The sequence below is a fragment of the Mizuhopecten yessoensis genome, unplaced genomic scaffold, assembly GCF_002113885.1.
Source record: "Mizuhopecten yessoensis strain PY_sf001 unplaced genomic scaffold, ASM211388v2 scaffold10275, whole genome shotgun sequence".
Taxonomy (NCBI): Eukaryota; Metazoa; Mollusca; class Bivalvia; order Pectinida; family Pectinidae; genus Mizuhopecten; species Mizuhopecten yessoensis.
The window spans coordinates 2,956,796-2,970,868 of record NW_018408465.1 but is presented as its reverse complement, the minus strand read 5'-3'; the positions used below and the strand labels follow the sequence as shown (position 1 = coordinate 2,970,868).

Genomic DNA, 14,073 nt, shown 5'->3' with positions numbered 1-14,073 from the left:
CTAAAATACACAAGTGAGGATGTTTGTAAATGGAAATGCTTAGTTTTAGTGATGTCTTTAACTCATTCACCCCTGAAATTTCATAATGAACTATTCCAACCTTCAGGGGTCAATGAGTTAAACTAGATAAAAAGCACTGAACAAACTACAGAGAAGAAAATCCCGGAGCAAACTCACAAGTACCCATTCCTGAACACGGAATCTAAATCAAGGTCACACAACCTTTATAAAGGTCACAGAAGTTCAAGAATGTCACAAGCATAAGATACACACTAGAATGTCTACATGGGCAGTGGAGAGGACGGCAAGCCCTGTTTGGTATCATTTTTGACCTTCATGGCTTGCTGGTGAGAGTCACTTCTCATATGAAAAAGTACAGATCCCTTCTTTACATTTCTAGTCCCAGTGATGTAGGGACCTATTTTCTGAAATGAATACTTTTTGCATACATTACAGGATAGTTGAACAACAAAATTCCCTTCAATCTCCAAATCTAGCCAATCGGCCTCAAGCTCTTTCCTCCACTTATCCACAGTTCTGATATAGGGCAAGCTTGCTGTGGCAGGGGCTTTTTTGTAACTCGGTACAACAGACAACTTGTGAGAATAAATATCTGGCCAATGGGGCATGTTGACAGAGGAGTATTCCGAATGTAGATGACTGGGAGAAGTTCCGTATCCCATCCCTAAAACACACAAGGAAGGAATCGTGTGAGTTGTTACTACAAAAGCAGACCCCATGCTAACATCTCACCTATCAAGACAAATAAGAATTTCTGGCTTGGAAACGTACAAAGTGGTCAAAAAGATTCGTACTTTAAGAGCTACCAAAAACCGACAACATCCAGAGCTTCATAACGCAATATTTTCACTACAGTATACAAACATCCCTTCTTGAACAATGATAAATGTTGTTGGTATCCGTGTATCAATCCATCAGGTCTGCCATTATATCTGTATTGTAGGCTATGTTATATCCACAGTAAGAGAATCATCTGAACATCATCCTTCAGTTTATTTTACGATTGGTAACTCAATACTTGTACGGATTACAGCCTGTACTGTTTTATAGATATTCTGTGTGTTCTGTTTTGTGATTTTGATTATTTTCAGTATGTTCCATCTTCAGCACAAGGTCATCGCTACAGTTCCCTCCCCTGCCCGACGCTCTTCCCAGCCCCTTTTATGTCTTTGGTGTATATGCATATGGGTAAGTAATGTCATAATTCAAGCCAACAAACTGTACGCAAATGGAGAGTTTCATCACCAAGTTATACAAAGTGTCGTTGAATTATTCCTATACCTACAATGTGTCCGCACTTACCTTCACAATTTGTATTCATGAAATTTTCAAAATTAATTTTGTATGTGTTATTCTTATATATTTCTCTTTTCTCTTCCAACAAATGGATATCTTGCAATATATTCAAGATCAATGTAAAATTTACAATTTCTTTCAAACACTTTTTAGAACATGAATACAAAATGGTAGTGGTCCCCAGCAGCAGCAGCAGCAGCATCGTACAATATCAGAGTTAGTCTGTCCAGCGATCAAGTCTGTATGAGCTTAGTCACCAACAGAATAACTCCGGTACCATCAAGTATATGCATGTATGTGTGTGCGTTTCACAATTCATTTTATAGTAAAATAGGCAATTTGATTGTTTGCAAAATCCATTTTTTTTAATTTTTTTTTAATTGTGTCACAAAAACAAAATTGTTTTCCCCTTGAATCAAGTTACAAGACGGTTATTTTTGTGAAGTTTTACCTTCGGTCTTCATTTAATTTACCAAAATTGCAAACAATCAATATTTCACAGAGAAAAAAACAAACCAACACAAATTTTTTCTTTTTTTTTTGTAGACTTCACAAAATTTTGCAGCATTTCTCATACAAAATTCTGGTTTGTTTTTTCCCCCACGAGGGCCCATGTTTCACAAATTTGATGCAAGCTTTGTTGCGAGATACAACTTTGTATCATACAATAATTCAATACATTTTTTCAAATTTGTGCGACATCTGTTTTTGCTAACGGACAAGTCTTATATCAATCAGATACATATAAACATCAATACTGGTTACTAAAAGTTTACACAATCACATATAAAGCATATGTATTAATATGGAGTGCGATATATATTAAACTAATTTTTAGAGGGTATAAATTTTAAAATGATTGATGTAAACAGATACTGAAATCGAGGTAAGACTTGGCCACTGCACTTATTAAAGAGAAAGTCAACTTTACGAAGTCTGACCGAACAAACTATTTTTTATTTGTTTTCACAACCATCAAAGATAGAGACAACCGATGTTTGAAGCAACAGGGCATTATAATTACTGTCAATAAGTTATATACTCATATTGCAGAATAGCAAGCCGTTCGTTAGGTCAGCTCTTTATTGACTTTCTCTGGAGCATTTAACGGAGCGTATACATGTGAACAGACCAGAGTTATCCCCACATGATAGTGATCACAATTCAAACATCATTGTTTCGATGATTTTCTTACATATGTGGTTGTCTAGAAGGTCGAAACAGATCAGATATTCAGAGTATATTCAGTATTGACAGTAATTTCCTTGCCACACTTCAGTGCAATAAACTTGTATTTCCTGGGATGTATTCAAAATCAACGAACGGGAGAAATGTTGTCGGCCTCTTTTAACATGACCACAAAATCCTAAGGAGTCTCTACGATAAATATAGGTCAGATCTGAATATTTCTAGTTAACAGTCGGGAGTCCGAGAACCAAACCGAACAACCAAAAAGACCATCAAAAGAAACCCAACATTATTTACTTATACAATCCTTATAGAAAATCTCAAAAGTGTTCAAGATAAAATGTCAATCAGAATCTGGCATACATCGAAAACAAGAAATCATGAAACATATTTCTTTTGTCAGCCACTTATACATAATTATGTTATACAATAGCAGGACTGCCTTTATCACAAATTCTTATTTTCCAATTAAACTAAAATTTAATACGTTTTCATTGTGATCACTATCATGTTCAGTAAATAATAGAATAACTATGGCAACAATGTTGTATAAATAAACATGTTTCAGTTCTGTACTTAACAAAGCTGAAATTTTCTATCGCAAGACAAGTCGTAGAGTTTCTCAACAAAACTTACACCGAAATTGAAGTATATCACTTCGATGAATTCCAATATATTTCACAAATATATATTCAAAATTGTTGAATAATATTTATTTTTTTATTAAAAGTCTCAAAATAAGGAAAATGCTGTGAAATGTAAAGATAGATTCTCCCAGATTTTCTGTTTAGTTGTAACTGGACTTGATTGGGTCGATCGCGGGCAACAAGGGCAATGGGTCGATCACAGGCAACAAGAAAGGGCAATGGGTCGATCACGGGCAACAAGAAAGCTCAACAATTCGATTGTCTCTCTAGAATTTGAAGGTCCTGGGTTTTAATCCGGTCTGGACATGCCTTTTTCCCTTTTAACTCCAGCATCATAATATCTTTTCTAGTTTAAATATTTATCTTCCCTTCATGAGGATGGTTACTACTACTAGGTGGAGAATGTGCAGCATATACAGGTTGTGCGATTATTGAATATATGTTGTTTTTTGTAATAAAAATTGATCAATAAATCAGGCATAAGAGCTTATCAATTTTGATATGGTTTAATGTCTTGTCCCTTCAAGTGAGCTGTATAACCACTGGGAAGTTTTCATATGTTGACGGGGACATCTGGCCTAAAAAGGGTGACCCTTTCAGAAAGTCTTATCAAATGTACGACAATCAACACGGGAAATATCGGATGTACATAATTATCTTCTTATTAACTGAACTGCGTATTAGCACTGCAGGTAAAATTGTTTGAATATTCTTCTTAAAATGACTTCACTCGATACATTTATTGAAAGTTCATACAGAAAAAATATTTCTAATCTATCTATCTATATGCTATACCAGAGACCAAAATGGCTTTAATACGGAGGGGTGCAATATTTCTGAAAATTAGCTGGAATCCATCTTTAATGAAGTCACAGAGGAAAACTTCAAATAATATTTTTCATTCTGGCAATTTTTTTTATATATCTGACTTTTGCAATAGTAATTTCAGCTTGGATTTGTACAGTAGTAGATATTAGGAATTGACATACTTCCGGTGTTTCACCCATCATAACTTGTAACCATGGAAACAGTGGGTGAAACACGTAGAAGTAGGTCACTTCCTGTAACAGTGTTCAAAGGCTGTACAATAAATAAAACATCAAAAATTCACATTTATGGATTGAAGTAATGAGTTTAATGTTTGAAAACACAATAAACCAATTAATTTCATTGATAAAAAAACAACAAATGGAATGTTTATTAAACTTTTAATTCCACGCAACAGCGGAACACAAGACCAATCACCCAAAGAAAATTACTATACCTTCTGTACAACTAACATTTAAGGCACATTGTATTAAACTGAATCTTTAGTTGTGTTCCTGTGTGAAATTTTCTTGTCTGGTCTACGCAAGGACTCGTTGATTTTAGTAACAATTGTACTTCTCCAGATCATATCATTAGCACAATCTGGATAGAAGAAGAGAACATACTTTCTGAGGAAACTCTTCCTTTTATCGTCTAAAGCAAACTTCCCCTTAACACCACCGCCAAAGTACGAATATTTCAACCTCTCGTTATCAGGTCCGTACAGTTCTGGCCAAAGTCGGACACCTATTCTCTTCGCAAAGTTTCCTGGACTTACAGAGTTCATTTCCATATCAAGAAGAGACAGCTTATCATATCTATATTCTTCTGGTATGTCATCGTAAAATTCTTTTGGAATTTCATTGTTCCCTTGATAGAAGAAGGGAGGCCCACCTGGGGTACTCACTGCCCGATTACTATCCGTCTCTGTAACAGACCCAACAACAGCAGAATTACTAATCCTCTCCTCCGATTCACTCAAAACTCGTCCTCCCCGCAATTCTTACTACTGGCTAACAAATGACAGGTATTAACCTTTTCTGTTGTTATTGTAATCAAGTCCAGCCTATTAAGACCATTAAACCACAAGTTCAATTGATAGTGGGAAGTCTGTAACTCGATTCAATCAAGCCCCCGAAATCGAGTCCTTTGCCAGGAAAACCACCTCTACAGTTTTGAATCACTTGCACCTCTGAAGGTAATAAGAATTGTTGTTCAAACCTACCCCGTTACATAAATGTCTACACGAGCCACCAAGTAAGTCCTCCGTCAAAATCAACTGAACACAATCGAACAACCGTCACCTGCCTTCCTGCTGAGACAAGACTCGGACCTTCTTGAGGTCTCGTCTACGCAGAGATTCATTGATTTTAGCCACAATGTTATTTTTCCAGATCATATCCATAGTACAAAAAGGAAAGAAGAGAACAACATATTTTTTAAGGATGACCTTCCTGACATCATCCAAAGCCATCTTGCCCTTTACGCCACCCCCGTAATACGAGTATTTCATCCTGACTTTCTCTTCACTGTACAACTCTGGCCACAAACGCTCACACACTTTCTTGGCAAAATTTCCTGGACTGGAGGAGTTGGCTTTTAAATTAAGCAAGGTTGGCATATCAAATCTATATTTCTCTGGTATATCATTATAAAAATTAGCAGGAAGGTTGACATTTTCTTGATAGTACAGCTTAGCACTTCGATTTGTAGCTACATGTTCTTTAGCTTGCTCTTTTGGATTCATGGCCTTTTCTGTAACAAATCCAATAACTCGAGTTACTGATTTGCCAAAATTTAGAATATGATCTTCAATCCGAAGTGATCATAAAAAGTATTAATTAAATTGGCACTGCCTTCAACTTACGTAACAATAATAACTGTTTTCCTGCAAATGCAAAATAATTTGGTTGGCTGTTTTCAGTATTCCTTCAATTGTCCAGTAAAAACATACATAAAACCGAATTTCCAACTGCAGGAAAAATTGCCAAAACTGTGCGCACTTGGAAATAGTTTGACACCACTACCCACAAAACCAAAGAAACAAAGAAATAAACATTCCACTTGTATTAAGTTCATATAATACAATAATAATTTTTTGAAACAGCCTTTGAACAGATTTTTTAAAGTATCAACACATTCTCATATGAAAGAAAACCAGGGTTTAATAGTTCTGAAATACTGTAAATATATATATACATTGAAACAATTACAACATTCAAACGGAACTCTATGATTTGAATACTGATCTTATCATGATAAATCCTTGTTTTTCAGATGGATTTCAAAATATTTGTTCAAGAACGAGGATATATTAAATATTTTTCAAAATTGACCAGAAAAAATATTGCATTATATTCATAACATCTGTTTTTAGTGTAACTTTATGCCTTTCTTTTCATTCCATGATAGAAAACTAGGTGGGTGTTCATTTATTTTAGAGTATATATATCATTTAAGATGCATATTTTGAAAGTAAAACCTTTGTTGCAAACAAATCTTTTTTCTAGCATTTGGTACCAGGGCAGAAAAAAACACTAATTAGGTTTGATACGGTTTCCAATTAGGATGCTGAAAACGTTTCACACCCAAAATTGAATGGGTTGTTCCTAAACGTCGGAGCACGTCACTGGTTTTCTTTCAAATGTATAATGTATCGATATTTGAAATGAAGAGAAGAAGACTCCTACCTTTGTAAGACCCCATGTACCAGGAGCTATTGGGATCTCCGCTCATATTAGCACCCTCATTCGACATTTCTTCTCTCGCCCATTCCTCGATTTCTGCATCACTTGGTTCTTCAAATTCTTCGTGGTGTGATGTACCAGCTTGCATTTGCAGTATGCTTTGTTCCGCCATATCAACGTGCATGTCCAGTCCTCCCGTTTCTCCGTCACCCAATGCTGCCTCTACCTTGACTATACTTAAGTCAGGAGTTAAGTCAGCTGTACTTTCTTGCATGGAATCAGCAACTTCAACTTTTGTGCTGTAAAAGAATGATTGTTTTCCTCATTAAGTTGCAATAAATATACCATAAGAAATTATCTAAAATACCTTCACAACACATTACTGTTGTCCAGTTTGATGGATTGATTTAGTTTTAGCCTAGTATGTTTAACAGATATGAAAAATTAAAAAGTATGAACACAACTACTTGTTTTAAAGAGGCTATAAGCAATCAAGCTATGTCGTGAAAGCTACCAGATTTTAAAAGTAACAAAAAGTAGAAATAATACAAAATCTTACCTTTTCCCTCTGCTTTCATCTCCACTCTGGCCAGCATCCATGGGTAAGGAACTGGAATCTGGTACACCCATGGACAGTGGAGGTGGTGGTGTTGGCCTTGGTTTGCTTGGGACAGGTGAGTTATGAGAAACGGTTATGGGAGAACTGGTCACCATTGCTTGCATGGCACTTCCTGCTGCAAATGGTTTTCCTAGACTTGCGGATGGTGCAATGGACACTGGGAATGGCATACGTTGAGGTGTACTGCTCATGTGACTGTCTGAGGTACGTGGCTGCTGCTGGTGCTGTTTTGATGGTGAAAACACATTTTCTGATTCTGGTCTTTGTGAAAATCCTGAGAATGGTTGTTCCTGTCTGAATGAGGTTTGTCGGTCTGTTGATGAAGATGAGGCGGCAAGTGCTGGCATGTCTCGTGAGGATGAGGATGAAGATGGCGATGATAACGTGTGTTGTGAATCCTGGAATACTGTTAGAGGACTGACTGTAATTGAACCATGCTGAGGTGTAGAAGATGAACTACTTGGCCCAGGCGGTTGTGTCGCTGACAAGGGTTTCTCAGAAACATTCACAATACTTAAATCTGGGTCAGTGTTATAATGACTAGCTACAGCAATAGATATGGATGATGATGGCTTCTGTGATGAACGGGATGATGATGGTTGCCCAGAATCTTTTTCTGGAGGCTCAGTCTGTACAAGTTCAATACTTTCTTCAATAATTTCTATCACACCCGGCTGGGAGTTCCTCCCAGTAGCACCCTGACGACTCATGCCTGACCCCAGTTTCGGGACCCTGTCCCACGGATCTGGAGCTCCAGACATGTAACTATGGGACATACTTGCTGTATCATCAGCTTTGTCCGACCCTATCACGGTAACATCTGACGGACTTCCCCCTCTGTGCAGCCTTGGTCGCTTACTTCCTGGACTTCCAGGCCGATGGAAATCTGATGATCGCTTCCCCGCTCCATCATGGACAGTTTTCTGCAGTTCTGTGACACGGACATGACGGAATTCTATCAGATCATTAAAGTTGTATTTGTATTGAGTACCAGGAAACGCTATACCTGTTTTGGTATGCATACATTTGTAAAAGTCAGCAACACATTTGATAACACTGTCTACCTGTAAAAGTCTGGCTACCTTCTCAACATCACGGACATTTTCTTCTGTTAACATCATGAAGCCCTCGTATAAATACTGTAGGAATGTGTTGACTGATTCTTGTTTGATGTCGGCTGCTAGACGAACTTCTAGATGTGAACCTGCCGCTGCATTTTCCATGGACTGAAGCATGGGACAAGCTGCCACCAGCACAACTCGGTGGGCCTATGAGAAAAAAGAGAAAAATACCAATAACAATTTTTTAAACAACATAGGACAGCTAATACAGCTAACGAACAAGGTTTTACTCAAAACACATATCTACAAAGTTAGGAGCCCAGGATATGCTGTAGAAAGAAGGATTACACTTAATTCAATACCCGAGATCAAGGTCAACGTGTGGTCCCACATATCTATAAACAAAGATTGATGCCAATTTATACAGCAGTAGCCGAGATATTTACTTGAAACCATTTTTTGAGTACTTGAGGTCAAGGGTGAAAGGTTAAACTGTGACCTCCTTTTAGGATGTGACACACTGCCTTTCCATAATGTATCTTTATACAAAAGTTAACGAGTTCTTAAAATACTGGCTGAAATATGCTCTGGAAACCATCATTTGAGTATTTGAGGTCAAGGGTCAAGTTGAGGTCACAGTGACCTCCTTTTAGGATGAGACGCACTGCCTTCCCATGACATACCTATATACCACGTTTGATAGACATCATGAAAAAAGTGATATGCTCTGAAAGCATGGATAGATGGAGGACACACAGACACATGTACTGTATCCCCCTTACTTGTTCAAAGTGAGTGGAGCTACTGTGGAGCTTATCAGGGAATCTGTGACCAATCTGGGCCATAAACAATATCTAATTCTAAATGGAGGACAACATCTAAACGGCAACAAATCAATTTTGTGGTAATGAAATCCTTGTTGTTAAACTGAATAAGAATAAGATTCAAGAATTGTCCTGTCTTATTTGATAAACATAGAGCAAAATAGAGCAAGTTAAGTTTGGCTATTGTTTGAAATTTTGATGAAGTTGTAGTCAAAACACAGTAAGTTCAGTAACCACTTACAGGAAAACGAAAATGATAGCAGATTTCACAGTGCCATTTATACACCTACCCAAGACCATCATTACTGATGGGAATTTTTACTGGCATCCAACAACTATAGTTTTCCTATCAAATGAAGGGAGTGAATTCAGCAATTCCCTGAATAAGTTGTTGTTGCTGTTATTATAAAATCATGCAGTTAAGCATGAAATACTTATACCATTGGTAAATTACAATCTTGCTTCGGGTCAGAATAATTTGAGGTTGTCTCAAAGCGGTTCACAAATTATTATCCGTGGTTATAGGGCCTTTGCAACTAGCCAATATCTTTCTCAACTCCCTGGGGAGCATACAGTCGCTGCTGCCATTTCGCTGCTCACAGCTAGCATTTTACGATTCGAGAACTGCCCAACCACGTACTGACATTTACAGCTGAGTAGACTGGAACAAGCGACGTAAAGTATCTTGCTCAAAGATACAACACAGTGCCGTGCCATGACTCGTACCTGTAACCCTTCGGTCACGAGCCTGGCGTCCTACCACTCGACTACCGTGCCTCCTATAAAGCAAAACTTTGGTGTTATTTACTTACTTTTGTAATGACTTGTCCCGTCTTGATGATGGCGTCACATAGTAACTGGTTTTTCCACATCGCAGACAGCTGACACAGAAGTGAGCTGGAATGGATCTGGTTCATGTAGACCTTCTGGTAATTCATCTTGATTTCTTTTCTTCACTGTTGATAATCTAAAAAGAAATAACAAATTGCTTGGTTCATCATTCGTGCTTTTTAGATCCTGTAATTAATACCAAACTCAAGATCAGTAATATTTCGATCTCTTTTCCAAAGGGGCCAGTGCCGTGTGACCTAGAGGAAACATCATGCAAAGATCACGTTTATGTAAAGTAAAATTTGCACAGTTTTTAGAAGAAAACAGACAAAGGAGTGTGGACCAACTATAGATTGGCTACAAATCATTTTAGAAAAACACTTGAAAAATATCATCCCAAGCTATTTGTTGAGCTGTGCAGAGGCCATGAAAAAATCACTGCAAGTCGATCCCCACATACAGAACAGTCATTTAATTAACAGGTTGCATCAGAAATGGACAAGCTCACAGGTGCCTGAGAATTTGTTACAGCTCTGGACCCAACCTAAGGTGTTCTGAGTAATTTTACATGTTTGAAGGGTTTAGATAGACTTTCGGTAAAAATGACACCCCAATGATCATATATAGGAGAAGGGAGGCAAGCTCTCAATGTCGAAATGAAAAATAACTTCATTTTACTTGTTTTTATTCCAACAGGCCTGTTTGGAAAATGGCTCAGAATGGGATACCACAACCACAAAACTATTTTTTTTACAACAATATATTGAATGTGTTTTCTCATAATGAAGGCTTCAAAGCCACAAGAATGCGTCCTTTTTTTTTATCCAAACCCACAACTGGAACATACAGGCACTTGTGCAGAGATATGACAAACATGAATTCATGAATGGGCTATATAATTATATGATCTAAATTTAGTTGAGGGATTGTTTGATCTAGCCGCTCAAAGAAAAACTTCCTTGTGGACACAGTAAAAAGATACTCAAACAACATTGTCATTTAAATATTAGAAAACATTACATTAAGAATAGTCTCCTACAAGATGTTATTTAATCTTGCAACATATTTGACTTTGGAAAGATCTCAAGAGTTGGAAGTACAACCCGCATACAACATCTTAAATATAGACTTGATTCACAATTACCACATTGTATTTCAAATGTAATGCCCTATAAAATAAATCCGTTATTTCTGTAGTATAACGTTATACGTCTCGGGTTATACTTGCTGTACATAATTACCGGCATAAAATCCATCGAACTTTATAACACATATATAAAGACATATGTTTTTAAACAAAATATAGCTTTCATGCCTCATGCGGGTTATCACAAACATAACAGTGTGATTATCTATTTTGATTTTCGGTCGTAGCGTTTACGATTAAATCACGGACCGGCGGCGTACCCTCGTGTCAATGATATTGGCGCGCCGGCAAGGTGCTTGTAAACGGTCACGTGAACCTGCTTCAAAAATTCATTAACACCCAAATGACAATTATAAATAGAAAAAGAAACAAATAGAAATAGCATTTTCCGTTTGAGCTGCTTATTGTTGAGGAACCGACGAAGTCGACATATTTGCTTAGGCGAAGTGGCATTACGACCCGTGCATTTTACCTGTTCAGCGTCACGTCGCCGACGACGGCCGACTTAGCCTAATTAAAATTGGTTATTTCACGCATTTAAAGCAAGTAATCATGTTAACATCAATTTAACCAATTCAAAAATATGTTATAATAACCTTTAAGTTTCAGTAAATGCTGTTTCATGCAGAATTTCTGTGGAAATACGCTCAATCTTCCTGCTTCTGGTCAGTTTCGTTCATTGTTCCCCGGCCATGGACTCGTGTATTGCGCAGAGCTGTTGCGCAGAAATTGATTGCAAATCACATCAGGGGCACATTTAGGGAAATACTTACGCAGGACCGATTCTATTCTAAAGGCACAGTAGTCGGATTTAAAACGTAGCGATGCTGTAATTATATTAAAAAGAAAACAACATTAATTAAGCATTGATTTTAAGAGTACTCAAAACGTTGAAATATACTAATATTAGCAAACAATTCAAATATATTTTAGAACATTGTACATGTACCCACGGAATTAGAATCTAAGTCCGTGATGTACCAGTACAATCTTTATTTTTTTCACCCAGATACCTATATATTTCTCTGTCTCAACGCAACTTTAAATTATGAAAAAAGGGATTTATATATAGAACTAAATATTTCGTTGACAAATTCAAAATATATACTTCTTTTTCTTTCCGCGGTCGACAATTTTCAGCTACGTTGCTATACACGCAACATCCAGTTATTTTTTTTTAGGGGGGGGGGGGGTATAAGATAAGCTATAGTAACCACGTACTTTATCTCTCTGCTCGTCGTAATGGCTGATTATGACAATGTGATAGTGATAGATATGGTTATTTCTTCGATTCCCCCACTCATTTTTGAGCGAAAAGAAAAAATGCCATGCATGTCTAGTATTATATACGTATCTGCTCTTGTCAATTATAAGATTTCTAAATTGTATAAATGACTTTTACATCACATCGAAGCAGAGACGTGTATAATCCGTCTATGATCGAAATCATAAAAAATTAAGTATAGTGACTATTAGCACAGTTTTTTTTGTAACATACAAAAAACACGAGTTATATCTAAAATACGTAAAAACTAAATAGATTAATTCATATATATTATCCGTTTGCTCGGATCCAATGCCAATCATACTGTCGTTATTACTGTCGAGACCTATATATATATATAAGATATTTAAGGCTATATAAAATAAACTGATTAAATAAAGGTATAGGAGGTTGACTTGTAATAGTCTTACATAAGGGCGTACATTTTATCTTAATAACCACGGACTTAGAGATAGCTAATTCCGTTAAAAAGAAGTAATATGTGTTCACAATTCTTCAAATTAATATTTTTATTTTGTCACTGCCATATATTGAATAAAATACTGTTTAAACTAAATTAATACTTAAAGGACATCAATGAAATAAAAAAAAAATTGGAGCCCATTTAATAACTGATACGAGAAAGGTATTTTGTTCGTAGATTAACGTTGGTGTACCCAAACTGGAACTTTATCAATGAGAAAGCAAACCCATTCTAAAATGCAGGAGTGTCCATTAAATTCCTATTTCGGTTATATTGCAGGCCGGATTTTTGCTGGCCCAGACCTTCAGCGTGTGTATGTATGCAGAAAATGACCATGTTGTGCGACAACTTTTTGCAGTTTTTGAACATGGTATAAAATGCAAATCTTTCCCCTATATGTACTTGCTGTTCGACCATACACAACGTTTATTATAATGTTACCCTGTAAAGGGCCCCACACCACATTAATTGAAAAGTTATTGCGCATAGGCTGTGCGCAGTACCACGAGCCCTTGGCGTACCAAGCAAATTCGGACCACTGAACAATGGCAGAGATCGGTAAACTTTAGAAAAATAAGGCCCTCGTTCATTAACAGCAAGCAAGCGAAAGGACCAGTCTGTCAACGATCTGTCTGAACATTGTAAGTTATCTTTGTTATGTGTCAGAATGATAATTGATGATAAATAATAACTGCAACATAACATAAACTATCGAAACGCATGGCATTTTCACTGGGCATAATCATGATAATACCGCCATATTTGCAGCATCGTTGCCGCAAAATATGCCCTACTTTATTTTATACGTTGTTGTCAAGCCCAGCATGTCACGGGATTGAATTTGAGCGATTCTTGTTTTATTTGATTGGGTTATCGGATCAAATGATTTTATTTATTGCTGCGAAACTGATGAAATGTGAAACTGAACAGGAGGGCAGGAACTGTAAACAAGCACCTGCGCATCCGCCCTCCGTTAGCCGGTACCGTGTGTATTGTACACACGGCCTTACGCGTGTATTGTAAATGAGTTATTACGTACCATACAATTTTAACACTGATATACTGATAATAATAAACAATGTTAACTCTTAATTTTCACGCAGTCGAGATTTACATCCTCTTAACCAGGTCCAGTACACTATGCCGATTGAGCTCATATATATACATATTTTCTCAGATTTCAATATTCATAAATGA

At 36.8% G+C, this 14,073-nt stretch overlaps 2 protein-coding genes across 60 annotated transcripts in view; one reads left to right on the top strand and one right to left on the bottom strand.

Annotated features, from left to right (window-relative positions):
• The window catches only part of LOC110459976 (zinc finger protein Gfi-1-like), a 106,934-nt gene extending 95,094 nt beyond the window's left edge, over positions 1–11,840 (bottom strand). For 47 of the 50 annotated variants that reach the window (XM_021512643.1, XM_021512621.1, XM_021512609.1 and 44 more), the window contains exons 1-4: positions 11,725–11,840; positions 9,963–10,117; positions 7,206–8,533; positions 6,650–6,945 (exon numbers count right to left, since the gene is read on the bottom strand). In XM_021512643.1, coding sequence (XP_021368318.1) covers positions 6,650–6,945; positions 7,206–8,533; positions 9,963–10,088 — 1,750 coding nt within the window. In that variant the 5' untranslated portion in view covers positions 10,089–10,117; positions 11,725–11,840. The other 3 variants (XM_021512640.1, XM_021512633.1, XM_021512631.1) reach the window with 3 other exon arrangements.
• A 1,522-nt stretch (positions 11,841–13,362) lies between these two features.
• Positions 13,363–14,073, top strand: part of LOC110459952 (A-agglutinin anchorage subunit-like) — an 88,930-nt gene continuing 88,219 nt past the window's right edge. For all 10 annotated transcript variants that reach the window (XM_021512512.1, XM_021512510.1, XM_021512505.1 and 7 more), the window contains exon 1: positions 13,363–13,517. The gene's annotated coding sequence lies outside the window, so the exon portion shown is untranslated. The remainder of the gene's footprint in view (positions 13,518–14,073) is intronic.